Below are 17,047 nucleotides of genomic sequence, written 5' to 3'. Positions count from 1 at the left end.
GCATTTAACCAAGATTCCGCAACTTTATGCCTTCCTGGCAAATCCTGAGAGATGTGAAACACCTCTCAGATGACATTGCCAATTCCCCAGGTGTTGCAGGATTATTAAGTGGGTTTACTTTATTTATTCACTTATTTTTGTTCATTTTCCTTTCTGTTTTCAGTGGTAATTGAATTAATTTGGTCTCCTGGCTTGTTTCTGTAAAAGCTAAGAAATACTGAGTGGTATGCAAAAGCAAGATCTGTGTAACCTTTTGTGAGCCAACAAATATGAATTTACATTTATGGTACACAGAACATATGTTCTTTACCACTGTAGCACAGGTAGTTAAAAAGTAAACACTGCTTCCTCTCCAGTCTGGATTTGTTTTTCTCATAATCGTTTTACTGCTATACAGAAATAACAGTGTCTTATTCTATGATCAATATTGTATGATGTTGTCATGCTGATGCTTTTCTACTTTACCCAAAGACTGGCTTGTAAACCTTTTTAAACCATTAATACTCTGCTTGTCAGCTGGAAACATGAAAAAACCCCCATACATTAGCTTGATTCCTTTAAGTGTCTTACTATGAAGTGATATCCTTTAAGGGCAAATTCCCATGGACATCAGTGGGCACATTGCTTGAAAAGGGCATGAAGGCTTTGGTCTGTGGGAAATTTTGAACTTGTAAGTGCCAGGTCATGTGATTAATTTCTATTTTGATTTGGTTTTGGCAAATCAGAGTTTATGTTATCTTTGGGAATGCCAGTTAATTCCTTGATTTCTGCAACTGTTAGTGAACATGGCATTGGTGACTGTTAATAGTTTTGCAGCGCTGAAGACCCCAAAAAGGGATTAGAATCTAAAGGGATACCAGTCCCTATTCCAAAGGGCCTTCGCCTACATACTCCAAGCTTTTTAAGGCTCTTAAATCCTACTGAATTCAAATGCCTTTGAGACTCATGGTCTTGTGGTCACCTGGTGCCACGATAACTTGCCCTGCCAATGTTCCTGTCTTAGAGGCTTGCATCCCACAGCAGAGATCATTTATAAAAGAAGAAGACAATAACTTATTCAGCATCCTCTTGGGCTGCCCAAGAAATTGAGAGTGCCTCAGCAAGGAACAACTCCGTAAGACCATTCAGCTCAGAGAATCTTTTCTCTTTGACCCTGATGCAACTGTGAATAGCCTTCTTGTAAGAACGGTGACCATGAGGATCAGCTTGCGCTATTCCTTCTTTCCCGTGTGCGCAGTAAAGCCTTTAGGTCAGATGAAGTTAGAGAGATCTCTGCTTACAGATGTGCAAAAGGCAGTCCTTTGAAAATGGGCAAAGAATAAGTGACTGCTTATATGGAAGAAGATGCTGAAACGTAACGACCTGCTATAGCTTTTCTGAGAGTGTTAGAGTGGACGTAGCCTGTTACATTTTCCCATCTGATAGGTTAATGTGTTGAGAAGGCACTGTGAGAAACAAATGGTAATCTTGTTAGTGGATCTTTCCCATCCCCTCTCCATGAGAAATCCTTGCGGAGCTCTGGTTGCACTACTCAAGCAGATGACCTGAGCTTCAGCAGTTTTGTTGTAAGAAAGCAAGATGGGTGGAGAAGTAGGATCTTGATGCTGGTATCAGAGGGGTGCAAATGTTTTGGGAAGAGTTGGAGTACAGAGAACGGGTTGCAGAATCAGGAACATAAATTGCACCAGAAAATATATTTAGTCATGTTTTTGAAGGCTATGCTGATAATGTTTTCTTTCTTTTCTCCACTTCCCTGATTTTCTGTGTGGCTTATTTCTGGTTATGGGACTTAAAAGCACATGCCAGAAGACCTGTGCTTGCTGTTTTTCTGACACTTTGCCGTTGCACGTTGCTTTGCAGCATGTAATAGCTTTTCATTTGTGTGTTTATTTTATTTTTCTGGTTTATTTCTATCCAGCTTCCCCTTAAGTACTACTACAATGTTGTTAGTACATGATGGAAGATGGCTTTAAGATCTAATTGTTTCTTGATGAGCCAGCACAGCTTCTGTAGCATACGCATGCCAACCTGAAAAAAATTTATTGAGGGGAGAATAGGTGCCTCTGCACCTGGCTAAAAGCTCTTGACTTGAGAGTCAGGCTTTGAGGGGTTGGAGATATATGCCAAAAAAAGCCCACTTTAAACTTGTCCTATTTTGTGTTTTTTTTTTTTCTGAAGAATCTGGGCCAGGCCACTTGGCTAAAAGGACCTTTGGTCTGATCCAGCGCAGCAGTTCTTACGATTACTAACCTTCCTGCTTAATCTAATGAAGGTGAGAGCGCATGTCTCAGTGTTGCAGTAGCTCAGAGGTGTTTGAACCCTGTTGCCTATGACATGTGTTCGTGCCTCTCTGGCCTTGGCACAGGAGACCTAAGCCCCATTGCTGCTGCTGCCTCTTTGTAGGCTCAGCCCTGCAAGATGCCGGGCAATTCCTGTTGAAGTGTAGTATGTTTTCCTCTCTTCTTGTCTTTCCTATGTAGTTCCCTGGCTGACAGCCAAGAGGTGGAAGCTTATAAAGGGCAATGTCAAAGCTAACAGCGACAGAAGCAGCAATGCTTCTTTTTTTTTAAAGTTCAGTACAAAATACTGTGTCCATTAATTGCATACTCATCATTTGTAGTATTTTATAATTGCTTGCAAGGAAACTGAGGCAGACGTCTGTAGCTGCTGTGGCTGAAACTTTCTGCTGGATGGAACAACCAGTAATTTCTACTTCTGTATTTTGAAAAAGGTAGTAGGCAACATAACATGGTTTTGTTTAGTACTTATTGTGGTTACTTTTGCCTTAGGCATATGATGCTTCTGAAAGAGCAGTATGGAAAGCAAGTGATCGTTAACCTGTTGGGAAGCAGAGGAGGGGAGGAGGTGCTCAACAGAGCTTTTAAGGTAAAAGCAAAGATTTTTAAAAAAATTTTTTTTAAACTGCTGATTTCTCCAGAGCCTCCATGTTCTTCTGTTTCCCTTCTGGCCCAGTAGGTGATGAATATTATATCTTAAGAAATGATGTTACCTCTTTACTAGATGTTCCATACTGAGAGAATGGAGCCTCATAGTGTCATGGCTTAATTTCCAGCACCGTCTTCCTGCTTATTTCTTCACACATTTATGTACATTATCTTTAAGCAGACTTAAAAAAAAAAATCACCCTAATTCTCCTAAGAGTAGTTCACATTTGCAGAAATGAATTGTGGTCAGCTTTGTCATAGTATGTAGTCACCTATCCAGTCAGGTCCCTCGTGGGATTGCCAGAACTGCTTGGGGGCCAGGCCCTGACCCTGGCTCACTGAACATAAGCAAGCTATCTTGCTCTGATTGTAATGGGAAGTAGCTGTCTTGCACTGATTGTGATGGGAACTGGTTGCCTGAGCACTAGATGACAGCCTGGTGTATGAAGAGAGCAGTTTTCCTGGCCCCTACATGTCCCTAGGCACAACTAATACCTGAAAGCATCTGGGTTTATACTTTCAGGATGTCGGGCACTGTAGAATTAAAGCTCCACTGACTTCTAGTGCAGCATTCTCACGGCCAGACTTTTAAAACTAATGTGTACTTGAAGCCCTAGACTGGCACTGAGTAGGATTTGTGGCAGTGCATAGCTGCCTGTATCTGGCTGGAGGCTGATGGAAGTCTGCCTCCTAAATGTCTGGTGCTTTAGAAATACGACATAGGTGCTTTGGAGTATATCCTCCTAGGAATAACAGGAGGAATGGTTTAGGTACACACCTGTAGTTAGTGTTATGTATTTATCATTGGTAAAGAATGATACAACAGTTCTGCGTTCAAATGTTTATTGTGTGAAACGCAATAGTTAAATAGTTCCTGATTTGTTTCCCTCTCTGTCAGAATAATGTACTTGAGACAAGGAGTATCTTGAGGTTTTTTTGGCAGTTTTTCTGTGTGACCATTTTCTCCTCCTCCAAAAGAGCTGGGGAGGACTATTGGCTTCCCCAGTGGAAAGTGGCAAAGTGAAAGTCTCCCCCTGTACAGAATATGGCCAAATAAAAGTAATTATGGCTAAAGCTTGCAAGGCAATGAAGAAAGTACATAAGTGAAGTCTGGTCCTAGCTTCTGTTTTCAGCTTCTTACTGAATTTCTGCATGTCACAGATAAGCCTCTAAAATGTCTTCATTTCCCTATCTTTAAAATAGTTTTTATAGTTTATTTTGCAAAAACATTGAAATTTAGGGGTGAGAGATGGTCACTTGCAAAATGCTTAGATAATTTATGAGGATACAAATTTGACTTTTCTTGTTAATTTAATACTGGTATTTTATCAAACACTTGCATTCTTGAAGACAGTGTTCTGGCCAGTATCATACAAACAGAAATTAAGTCAGAAACAGGGCATCTCTAGAATAAAAAGCGTGTATTCATTCATCTACTTTAAATAAAGATCTTTTAAAATTGTTAAACTTTATTGATGTTTGAAAATAAATCAATTATGTAGGCACTCTGTGAGCTGGAAGAATTTTGACTGAGAGCACTGGAAACTGAAGTTTTGTACCCATTCAAAACAACCACCTCTTGGTCTTTTATTTATCTTTGAGTTGTAATAAATGGATGTTTGGAAAGAATATATAGCTAATTTTTACTTTGATGATTTAAAAGAGCTTGAATTAAAAAGAAAGTAAGTTGTAGGGGAATTACTAGGAATGAAAACTTTTATCCTTTTCTGTCATTAGCTTATTTCTTTGTTTCTCCATCTTCCTTTGCTTGTATTCCTTCCTCTTCTCCCAAGTCTTGGTGTAATCTTAGTAATTCTTATCAGAGTTGGTCAAAAATATTCTTGTGGGTTTCCTTGATCAGCATGTCACCGCTGCCATTCATTGATGCAACAGGAACAAATGAAAAATTGTAAAAGACCAACTTACCTTCAGCTGTAACCTGAATCAGCTGTTACCAGACCAAAAATCAATACTGTTCCCAGTAATACTGTTCCTCTCATAAGCATCCCCTATCTGTATGTAATTATGTTTACAGTAAATCAGTGCTGTAGTGTAGAGTTACGAATACTCTGACAATGATTTATGCTGAGGCAGTGGGTAAATGGCATCCTAAAGTGCATTACTAGTGCCAGCAGCTGTAAAGGCAAGTTGAGGTGTCGACCACAGACAAGCAGATACCGTTAGAAAACCATTTTGGCTTTTCTAACAGTGCAGTGAAACGTGTTCTGCACGTCTCTCACCAAACGTCTTGCAACAGCTTTAAATTTCTTCCTGCAGGAAAGGCTTAATGGCTTACTTTGTACAATTATGCTGGTGTAACTGCTGCATGTACACTTTTAATGTAATATCAGAATTGGTTTTTTTGGTTTGTGTCACAATCCAAGTGGAGTAAAGTATCTGTCTCTTGAGGTGAGAATGTGCAGGAGGGAAGGGAATAGACAAAGGCTTGCAAAGCTAGAGTTAATATAACAGATCTCTCTGGCTTTGTCGTGGAAAGCAGGATGTATTATTGTCCTATCTATTACAGATACCTTAATGAAATCTGTGGTGATTACGGAAATGCATGTGAGGTCATGGAAATTGGAGATGAAATAATAAAGCTATTTGTGCCTCTTCTTTCACTTTTGTGGTTTGCCACAAACATTTTATAATAAGTTTCCTGGGACATTTCTTTCTTTCTTACTTCCTCCCCAGGCACCCTCTGCCTAAATTAGGGCCATGTTTTCCCATGTCTCAGCAGTTCAGGAATGACTGAGAAATACACCCATGCACTGTTATGCCCCTGTACCTTAAGCAGCTGTGGACACCCTTCCCATTAGGGTCCCAGTCCTGACCCTGCCCAGAGCATCGCTGTTGCTGTACACCCTCACGCACAGAGGCAGCAGCCCACTGCTGCAGGGCTGCCACTGCAGACAGCAGCAATTCTGAGGTGTACTTTGCAGTTACAGTTTGAGTTCACCTGCAGAAAAGTTGGTGTCTAACAATCCAGTTTACTTTTGGAAAGAAAACAAATAGGGAACTTCATTGCTTTTTTCATGTCTGGCCTTTCAAAATTCCCTATGAACTTCTCAATATTAAAAATGTGATAAACAGTCAAAGTTTAGTAATAATAAAAGCATGCTGGCATCAGTCCTTACACTGTAGCTTGAGCAGGAATTGTTTTCCTCTATTCTCTATCTAAACAGAAGCTGCTATGGGCCTCTTCCCATGCGGAAGACACTCCCATGATAAACTTTGACTACCACCAATTTGCAAAAGGTGGGAAAACTGAGAAACTGGAAAATTTGCTGAGGCCTCAGCTGAAGTTGCATTGGGAAGACTTTGGAATCTTCACAAAGGGCGAGAATGTAAGTCCACGGTGAGTGTCCCTGCCCCTCTGTCCCAGCATAGCCAGGCACTACCTGTCTGGGCCTTCCCAGGTTGCTCACTGTGTTTGGACCATAAGCATAAATGACCATCTTGAAATACAGTTTTTAGACAAAGTGTGGTCTTGGTGCTAAACAGATTATTTGGCTTGACTGAATGAATGTCTGTTGTTTGAAACCTGGAAAATTACCAGCGCATGGATTTGCTAATACAGTTTTGCAGATGTAGTCCAGTAATTAGACATGTTAATGGAATACATTGTGCACGATGTGCCTGCACTGTCAAAACGTGGGTGGCTATATTCAGGCTGAACATCTGATGATCTTGTTCAATCCACTCATGGTTAGATGTTATTTTAAAATATCCCTTTTTTTCCCCTCCCTCCTCTTGCGTTTGGTTACCAAAGTCTGCAGACAGGTACTTTCCGAATGAATTGTTTGGACTGCCTGGATCGTACTAATAGTGTACAGTCCTTCATTGCACTGGAGGTGAGTTTGTCGGAGGACCTTTCGTTGATGCTTGTACCACATACATTGTCTGTTCAATGGGGAGGGCAGAAGAGAGGGCATAAGCCTCAGTGATACAAGTCTGTCTTGCCAGCTCTATGATACAGAATGGTGCTGGCCAGAATACTTAACCTGAGGATAAAAAGCAAAAACATATTTAAGAACAATGTTGTTTTTTCTCCTTCTGCACCTAATCCAGGTCCTGTTTGCTCAATTAGAGAGCCTTGGGTTGAACTCTAAATCTATAACTGAGCGCTTTGTGGAATCCTACAAAGCAATGTGGACTCTCAACGGTCATAACCTGAGCAGAGTATTTACTGGCAGTCGTGCCCTCGAGGGAAAGCACAAGGTAAAAAAAAAAAAAAAAAAAAAGCAAAACTGTTCATTCACTAGTAAAGAAAGATGTCTGATTTACTCTTCAGTATTGCACTGATGATTCCTGTCCGATCTAGGTTGGAAAGATCAAGGATGGCGCCCGTTCCGTCTCTCGCACCATTCAGTCAAATTTTTTTGATGCAGTAAAGCAGGAAGCCATCGAGTTGCTGCTCATGGGTGACTTCTTCAGTGAGGAATATGCAGACAAAGGCAAGATGCTCATGGACCACACTGCACTGCTGGGTAAGGCCAGTGTAAATCCTTTGTTTTTCTTTTGTGTCTGTTTTTAGCTGTGTGATGTAAGCAATTGCACTGTTTTGAAAAAATCAATAAATAAGCTACTTTTTGCACAAATCTTTTGTTTAAAACACTGCTCTCAAGTGACCATAACACAATTCTGTGTTCTGATTCCATTGTCCTTTTCTCATATTTTGTGTTGGGCTTCTAAGTATGTTTGTCTGCTCTTTGATGATAATCTCCTCTGACAGTTTAGAGGATTTGGACCAGGGAGAAAGATTTTAGGGCTATATTCCCAGTCTGGTCCTGTCTGAGTTTGTCTTGAGGAAGCCTCTTGAGCTCAGATTTTTTCTCTCTTTAATTTTGGCCTGCAGTTTGCACATGCTTTTAGCCATTTGGATCCTTAGAGGCACATTTATGTTGTTATGTTGGTTCATTCCCTGCTTTACTTGAGGCCCTGGTAGTCTACAACATATACACATTTGTTTACACCCATCTAGAGTAATCCAACTTAGCTCTCTCTGAGAAGATACTTGAGTGCAAAATATAGGATAATTATCCCCACAAGCAGTGTCAGGTGGTCAATTTGCTCCAGAGAACTACTGGATTTTAATAGGATAGGCATGAACCATTCAGTGCTACTTCAATCCTGGGGCTGTTCCCTGATGCAGACCACAAGGAAAATACAGATAGCTTCTCTATGCCTGACTGCCAGTGCAAATCAGGTAGTTGAAGATTAAGGTTACCTCAGGTGCTCACACAAAAAAAGCACACTGCTAATTTTCTATACTCATCAAAAATAAATTAATATAACAGTTTCCGGTGAGGAGTTCTGACCAGGCTAAAGAGCCACAACAGTGCTAGTTTTGGACTGATGTGCGACTGTGTACTGCCTTCCGTCTTCCCCCCCCACCCCACCCAAACTTCTTAGGGCTTGAATTTAAGTCATAACTTGTGACATGCTTGATTGCTGGAGGCTAAACTGGAAAGATTAAGGGAGGAAAAAGAATTTGTTTGCTTATTACTTGAAGAAATGCAGGAAAACATATGCTGGAAGTTGATTGACCAGCCCTTTACAAGCTTTCAAAGGGTATCTGGTTTCTGGAAGAGAAATTGCTGATCTTGTAGTAATTGCCTATGGACTTATTCCTTAGCTTTTGTGTTGTTGCTGCTAGGGTAATGTCATTATTTCACAGTGACTGTATGGTTGCTGTCTGTATGCTTTCTGTCCTTTTACAGCACATTCTTCTTTTACGCACTCTCTTTCTGTCTCTCCTCTTCCATCAGTAACTCCAAGTATTTTGAAGGCCATGTCAGAGCGTCAGTTTGAATTCACAAGCTTCAACCGTGTTCGTGTTGCCACCGGGACCTGGAACGTGAATGGAGGGAAGCAGTTTCGAAGTAACATCCTTGGTACTAGCGAGCTGACAGACTGGCTGCTGGATTCTCCCAAGCTCTCTGGAGTTTCTGAATTTCAGGGTAAGACTTCATAGTCAAAATGTGTAAGCAGTATTTGCTGGCATCTCTAGGGACAGTGAGTTGGGACACAGATTTGACCAGCTGTTCTTTCCAAAGGCAGTGCATCTTAGAGGGCATTTTCTGTCAGTTTTCAGGGGTGTATTCAGCCCCATGTAGACTTGTGCTGCCTTCCCTTAGCAGTGGAACAGTGCATGTGAAGGGCTCCTGACAGTCAGAGCAGCTCGTGAGTCTGTGCCAGGTGACTCTGCTTTGAAACTTCAGCAGGTGAGAATTCTTTCTTCAGCAGGTGAGAGGTCTCTTTCACACCATCGTAGGGTGTATCCGCTTATGCTGCATCCCATTTTTTTTTTTCTTCTTCCATATCTCTGTCCTTTGTTCTTCATTGCGAGTGGGAGCTACATGCTTAGGTGCCCTCAGAATGTCTCCTTGATATTTATCTGGAGCTAAACTTGCCTGTACAGTGTGGACTCTGAGATTGTCTGGAAATGTTACTATCAAAACCTTCAGACAAAAAGAGTTACTACATTTGTTGAAGGCAATTTCCTTTCTTTAGCAGTATAGAAAGCTCTTGTGCTTGTGGCTTGCTTAAATTTGCTGCTGAATTTCTTATTTACAGAACAAGGTCGGGTATTGTAATTGATTTACAGATTTTATTAAGGAAAATGAAAAGTGAATGTTTTGTTGTTTAAAAATTGAGTGGTTGCAGAACTATGGCAAAACCTGTGCTTTTATTGTTACAGTGGAACATTTAGCTTCCTGCAGGCATCACAGGGATATTCCTGTGCCTAACCTCCAAGCTCAGGAATTCATTCCTCAAATCCTTGGCTACTTACACAAGCCCCAAGAGTTGTTTGAACCCTTAGCGACAGAGTGCATGGATATGTGATTAGGTGCAGACAACTTCACCCTGAGCAGCTTGGGTAGGTGATTGGTCCAGTCTGTTTCAGAAACGGTTTAGATGTGTTAGCACATGACTATGTCTGCGATATCAAAATTTCTTGAGAGCCTGTCATGTGCTAGCCTTGCCAGGCCTTCCCCTGAGAGAACCAGAGGAGCAGGACTAAATGGTACAGGCAGCCATAATGTGATAGGTCTGCGCAGCTTCTGGAAGGGAGCTATGTAAAGGGGCAGAGCTGGGGTATGACCATGCAAATGTCTGTGTTTGTGGTAATGTCAGTGCAGTGCCCACACCAATGGGTAAGTGTTCAAAGACAAATGCCCAAAATGATTAATGGGAAATACACATATGACAGTGCCTGTCATGTTAAGCCAGTAAAGGAGGCTAGGTGCCACGTGCTATTTTCACCCTTGTGTCTACGTAAAGTTGCTGCATATTTTAGTTTTCTTTTTAGTTTTTCAGTTCTTGTTTTCTGAGGCAGGTCTGATTTAAGTTCCTATGATTGTCTACTATTTAGGTCTTCATGTTGAATTAAGTTACGGTTACCTTGGTCACATGACATTTTTTTTAAAAAAAAAATCCCTTTAGGTGACGGACAGACATCATGGGTCAACAGATATGCTTGACACTATTATATGAGAGCATTGGATCTTTGGTGTATTACCAGGTTAATATCTACAGGCCTGGGCCAGGGAAGGGAGAGCCACCGTGCTCTAGAGTGACCTAACCTAACCTTAAGTTAGACTTGGAAGAAAGAAGATAAGAAGTAACTTCAAGGACTTCCTTAAATGAGTAGATAAATTTACTAAAGGCATTGAGAGGGAAGGGACATACTGGTGTGTGGACAGTACGTTCAGCTACATAGCAATCAGTGTCAAAAAAAGAAAAGGAAAAGTATGGTGGGTGAAATGATAAGTGGATGAAAGATGGTGGGTAGGGAGATGTTGTGGCTTTAGTGATGAGTGGGGTGAGGGAGAGAGAACATTGAATATTTTCTCATCTTAAAATTGCTACAGTATAATGCTCTGTTCTGAACTGCTTCCTGCAAGAGAGATGGAGACCAACTGGTGGGAGAAAAGCAGGAAAAATTTTCAGAGGAACTGCAGGGGTTGTTTTGTGAGATTATCTTAAAAGAGCTATGAATATGTATAGCTTGGCAGGGAATACACAAGATAGAACTACAGGAATGATCTCTGACAGAAATTAGAAAACAAGTCGTTAGAAGAAACAACAAAATAGTAACTCTTGTATGACTTTTCCCTCTTGCAAACAGATGATGAGAACTGCCCTCCTGACATATTTGCAGTGGGATTTGAAGAGATGGTTGAATTAAACGCAGGGAATATTGTGAATGCCAGGTATGTTAAAAATAACCCCAAAATAATAAAAAAAACCAAACCTCAAACCAAAAAAAAAAAACAAAAAAGAGCACTTTCTCCCCTAAAGGAACCAGCCAAGCAAAAGTCTCCAGAATTGTGCTTTATATGATCAGGTGCATTGAATACTTCCTTCCAAGTCTGGTGCTTGTAATCGTAGCTGGAAATGTATTTGCCATTAGCCCATGGCACTGGGACAGTGTTGAAAGTGCTGTTTCTCTGTAAACTTCTATACAGTAGAATAGACTGTGTTTTCATAGTCTCTTAAGTCTTTTGTATTGTCGGAGTAGGGTTCTGGTGGTTGACACTGATTTAACGCTTGTCCTTAATCCCCTGTCTGATGTCGGAAAAATGTGCTCAGTGACTACAGACATAATTGGCATTGATGTGGGGAGTCTAAACTGACTGAAATGTCTCTGTGGCTAATTGTATTTGTGAAAATTATGGCTACGGAAGGAGTTAAAGGTAAACCCTGAGCTTGGCTCATCAACATGTACAGTAGGCTGTGATGTATACCGGTCCTTTTGAATCTGAAGGAGGAGTAGATATGGAACCCTGAACATAACGTTTCCCGTGCTGATTCGTCAGGCTGACCAGTTAGTTGTCTGTTTTGGGAATGACAAGTTACAGCAGTGCTTAGCGTGGCTTCTGGGCTGGCAGTCTGTCTGCGTGTATCGGTTTACTTTGGAGATGAGGAAACACTAGTTCTGCAGAAGCGAAGGTATATGCACCCACCCACAAACCTTCAGCTAAGAACAGCCAACAGCTGCGCATAGCCAGTCCTCTCCCTGTCAGAGAAGATTGTGAGCACAAGAAATCTTACATTTCATGAGATTGACATGGGTTTTTGTTTTTATGGTTATGATTGCTACAATCAGCTTACAGTTACCTCCAGTGGATGGGGATATCAAATGCCATGTGAGCATGGGTCTTTCTAAGCATAGTAGACAAAATCTCTCTCACGTCCAGCAGAAGCAGGATAACTGTATTTTTGAGCTGTGTCTGGGCTCACTGACCCTGCTAACTCTGGGCTGGCTCACAAGTATGATCTGTCTCTGCCATGCATCCTACAGCACTTCCATTTCTGGAGCCAGCATGTGTACAGCTTAGTGGATGTCTTTAAACCTAAGGTATGGTTAATCTGCTCATTTTATTGACTGTATGTGGGGTTTTTTGATTCCATTAAATGATTTTTTGTTTGTTCCAGTACAACGAATAGAAAAATGTGGGGAGAGCAGCTTCAAAAAGCTATTTCCAGGACTCATCGCTACATTCAGCTGACTTCAGCGCAGCTTGTTGGTGTTTGTCTTTTCATATTTGTACGACCCTATCATGTCCCCTTCATCAGGTAAAAAAAACCAAACCAAAACCAAAATTGAAAAATACCCCAACCTGTGTCTTCAGTAACATCTGCTGTTGGAGTGTGGCCAGAGAGTGTGGGAGTGATTTTTCAGCTTGGTGGGAATTGTGCAAACCTGGATTCCGTTCTCTGCTCAGTGTGGGAGAGATGTGTTTCCAGGCAGCAGTAGTCTGGAGTCCATCCTCCTGGTCAAGAAGCCCCAATACCTTCCTCTAGTTCAGCTGAGAAGCCAGGCATGCTCCAGGTGAGCAGTAAGGGTGTAGCACCTTGTTTGGGTGCTGTCTTTCTGGAAAAGGAGTGACCTGAGCTAGTAAGGCTGAGAGCCTTTGGAGCACCAAATAAAGGCAAGTGCCTGCCTCTGCCCAAAGGGCAGGTTTTAAATCTAACCCTCTCCTTAGTGTTTCCATATGGAAACAGGGCTGGTTCCAGGTCTGAAAAGAATGGTGGAGCAGGTGGAAAGGGAGGGGGGAAAGAGAGCTAATTTTGCCCCCTGACATTTTATAGAATTGGGAGCTATAAGGGACCGTTAAGTGATTGTCTCTCCTAGATGTCGCAAGAACCAGAACTATGTGCCTAGTTAGGAGGGTGCAGAGCTGTGTATCCTCAGCTTACTAGCACTGATGTCCCTGGAGACTGGTCAAACTCCTTTTGTTCCTAGAAGATTCTTACTTTTATTAAAGAGGAAAGATAAGAGTACCAAGCCACAGGGATTTCTGCATTAAAATGCCTTTGCCATGAGCAAGAATTATGCAGCTAACTGTGAATAGGTATGGAATGAGTAATTAATCCAAATTATCTTTGGGGATCACTCTGTCCTTAAAGTCTAGAGTGATCCAGACGGTGCCCCCTAATCCATGTTAGGGGCACTGGTTGGACACTGCATTTTGTAATTAAAATATCAAAAGCTGCGTCCTTCTTCCCTCTGGCCTGATCTACTGAGAAGATGAGTGCAGAGCTTGTGCAACATCAAGTTCTCTGGGCTAGGCAGAGTAATGCAATCCAGGTAACCCTGATGGTTTTGCATTGCTGCCTTCCCAGTAACCTTTCTTCAACATGATTTTAAAGAATTACATATTTTTGGTGGTATGAAGTAATCTAGAAAAGAATAGTTTCTGTCAGTTTTTGACTTTTCACCTGTCTTACAAGAAATTAGAGTAATCCAACAAGAAATGCATGGTTTAAATGGAGATCTGAAGCAGAACAGCACAGTGGCTCTCTTGCAGCTGTCAAACTGTTAGGAATTGGATGTAGCCCTTTGAAACTCGAGAGAAAAAGGGAAAAGTTTGATTTTAGTGACCGAGTTTCATCATTTAATGCTAATGTGGTGCTTTGTGCTATGTGAACATAATCAAACCTAACCTGTATGCTTGTGTAGTTTTTCCCATATCTAGAAAAGGAAAACAAAAATGATCAGAAGTGCAAAAAAAGGCTTCTGTGCATACAGAGATTGAAGAGATTAGGACAGAAGTTCGAGAATAGAGAAATAAAATGAGAGAATAGCTGAAGATTATACAGCAGGGAAAGGATTGATGAAATACCAGCACTTGAATGCACAGTGGGTTATCTCAACATAACCTTTGCCATGAATGCAAGTCAGATAAATATCAGTCAGCAGTTGGGTAGGCAGGCAGCAGGAAGGGAGAACTCCTTAGGGTGAAAAAGACTGAACATGTGCATCTTTTGGAGCACTTGAAACCCACCTTTTCATAGAAAACATTGATGGTCCCCTTTGCCTCCCCGAGGGTGTCTTTTCTGGAGGTTTTCTGCAGTTGGGAAAAGAGAGGAAAAAGGGGAAAAAGTATAGAAAAGATGGGGGGGCACAGGAGAGAGAGGAAAATGAAGAGGAGGGGAAAAAGAGAGCCTGTAACATCTTGCGTCATTGAGATCATAAATGCTTGACAATAACTCAGATAAGACTTAGTGGTTTTCCCCCTTTCCCTTGCTTAAAGCCAGTAATATTCTAGTCCAGATCTGCTTGACTTCTGTCTGGAAAGTAAAATTTTCTCACTGGGGAGGACATGCACGGTGCTGGGATTGGTTACAACAGTGATCTCATCATTTACTTATCTGATCAGACAGGCATGCTTAATTCTCAGAGTAGACTGGCTATTTGGGAGAAATTATCCTGTGAGCAGGTGGTCTGCTTTGCCAAGCGAGTCATCTTTCTATAGTAAAGTGTATGCTAATCAGGACATTGAAATACTATGTAATTAACAACATGGAGGACCTAAGCAATTTGTCATCAGTACAGACCTCATTTTTAGGAGTTTAGGGATAAATAGTTGTATCTAATAATCACTGATTTTATTGCATCTGATTTAACAAATTATGGGTCATGATCTGTTGCTCTTTAATTGATTGAAAAAACCACACCAACTGCGAAGTTGGGTGTCAGCACATAGTAACACTAAAGAAATTGTTAACTGTCTGAAAAACAGATTACCATATGTTCAAAAGTAAAAGGAAACTTAATAGTAAATTTAGTTATTGTCACTCTCTTAAAGATCATGGAAGATGTAAACTTGAAGAGTATATTCTGTAAAAATTCCCAGTATTTCAGAAATAATGACTTGCTGACTTGCTGGCCTGTTTGGAAGGGACAAGAAGAGGAGGAAAAGACTTTAAAATAGTTTTATTTCTATACTATTGTATTATACTTAATTTGAAACATAAGTACATTAACATCATGAAGAAACTAAAAGATGTGCCTCAAAGCAGCAAGCTTCCTAGAGGGGAGAAGACATGGCATTGTAAACTGTCTTTTCCTTTATGTTGCTGCCAAAGTTAATTGAATGTTTGTCCCCACAGCCATTTACTCTCCTCTCTCTCTCTTTTTTTTTTTTTTTTTTTTTTTTTTTTTAAATACAGGGATGTAGCAATAGACACTGTGAAGACAGGAATGGGAGGAAAAGCTGGAAATAAAGGGGCAGTGAGCATTCGTTTTCAGTTCTATAGTACCAGTTTTTGCTTTATATGCAGTCACTTAACTGCTGGGCAGACTCAGGTGAAAGAGAGGAATGAAGACTATAAAGAAATCACACAGAAGCTCAGCTTCCCAATGGTAAGTGTAGGTGTATGTATGCTAAAAACACTGGAGATAAAGGCTGTATCTTTACAGCTGCTCTCAGGCTGTCTTTGATGACAGGTCATCAAAGAAGTCATCCCAGTGCCATGGAGAATGAGCATATAAAAGAAAATGGTAAAGAAAACATTAAAAAAAAAAAAGGAAGCATGTTTCACAGGAGACTGGACATCACCCAGTATAATGCTTGCTTTAAAAAAGTTCTGTGCCTTTCAAAAAATATAGTTGCTGGAGTGCTTGTGAAGAGTCCTCGCCTTTGAACAGTTTTGAAGTCGATCTTTCAGGACGCTGCAAATTAACTGACAAATCTGTAAGGCCTCATGGGTAAGATCTAGGTGACTGGTGTTAGTGCTGGAGAGTATGATATTGATAGCTCTTGCTGGCACTAGTTAGTAAGGGTTCCTAAAAGACCACCTCAGTCACTCAGTACATCAGTGCTTTAGCTGCTCCTGCTTGGGTACAATATATCAGTTCTTGGTCACTGATAGAGTACTTTGTTCCCTTCGTTTTGTCTTCATGAATGTGTACTGTCGAGTAACCGCTGGCTTTCCTCAGAGTGTGGCAAGTAGGCACTATTGGTCTGTATGAATAACTTTTCCCCTAAATCGTGTCAAATCAATCACCCTTGTGTTTTATTTCACACTTGTCTCCTCAGGCCAGTAGGTAACCCATGGGATTGTAGCAGTGCTGGTTTGCTTCCCTTAATATTGGTTGCTTTAATTTCCACAATGCTTGCTTTCTCAGACCTCTCTGGAGTGGTCCTAAACCAGGAGGGAATGGACCAGTTTGTGTATTCTGGTTAGCCAGCAAAAAATGGCATTTAGGTTGCAAAGCATAAAATTTTAACTCCCTGTTGTTTGCAAGGTTTAGAGGCATGGCACATGCAGCATATCAATCAGTTGTTTTATGTAAGAACTAATACTGACAGGCTGAACTTCCTGCATAGAATATCTGTTCCAAATGGCCATAAAGTTGTGCTTATGGTAGTTTTTCCTTCTAATACCTCATTAACTATTTTATGTCCTTTACATTTACAATAGCTAAATGTACCCTGTGTGTATAATGCATATAAAGAGTGCCCTCTAGTGCTGTGACAGCCACAGCTCTGGAACATTTCCTTTAAGAATCTTTGGGTTTAGAGGTTTATAGCTTAACTGGGAAAAAAAGAAAAAAGACTGGTTAGAGGATAGGATGTTAAATCTAGAATTGGAGTAAATTTTCACTGACATTTTATTTCAATACATTTACAAAACAGTGACATGCACTTAAGATCAAATTTGGAGCTTGTTCTTACTCAGGACCTTTGTTGCTGAATGTGCCTTGGTACCAAGAAGCACATTGTGTGTTATATTTAGAATATGTAAATATATGTATGTGAAAAGTATTAGGGATTTGAACGTATATTTTTAATATTCATGATAGC

At 40.8% G+C, this 17,047-nt stretch overlaps 1 protein-coding gene across 5 annotated transcripts in view; it reads left to right on the top strand.

The window, feature by feature from the left end:
- Positions 1-17,047, top strand: part of SYNJ2 (synaptojanin 2) — a 68,713-nt gene that overhangs the window by 34,372 nt on the left and 17,294 nt on the right. For all 5 annotated transcript variants that reach the window (XM_075087844.1, XM_075087845.1, XM_075087846.1 and 2 more), the window contains 9 exons: positions 2,790-2,886; positions 6,131-6,303; positions 6,718-6,799; positions 7,017-7,166; positions 7,270-7,435; positions 8,717-8,908; positions 11,080-11,164; positions 12,390-12,530; positions 15,411-15,603. In XM_075087844.1, the coding sequence (XP_074943945.1) occupies positions 2,790-2,886; positions 6,131-6,303; positions 6,718-6,799; positions 7,017-7,166; positions 7,270-7,435; positions 8,717-8,908; positions 11,080-11,164; positions 12,390-12,530; positions 15,411-15,603 (1,279 nt within the window). The remainder of the gene's footprint in view (positions 1-2,789; positions 2,887-6,130; positions 6,304-6,717; positions 6,800-7,016; positions 7,167-7,269; positions 7,436-8,716; positions 8,909-11,079; positions 11,165-12,389; positions 12,531-15,410; positions 15,604-17,047) is intronic.

The sequence above is a fragment of the Phalacrocorax aristotelis genome, chromosome 3 (assembly GCF_949628215.1).
Source record: "Phalacrocorax aristotelis chromosome 3, bGulAri2.1, whole genome shotgun sequence".
Lineage (NCBI taxonomy): Eukaryota > Metazoa > Chordata > Aves > Suliformes > Phalacrocoracidae > Phalacrocorax > Phalacrocorax aristotelis.
Note: the sequence above shows the minus strand (reverse complement) of the source record. Positions and strands in the feature narration are given on the sequence as shown.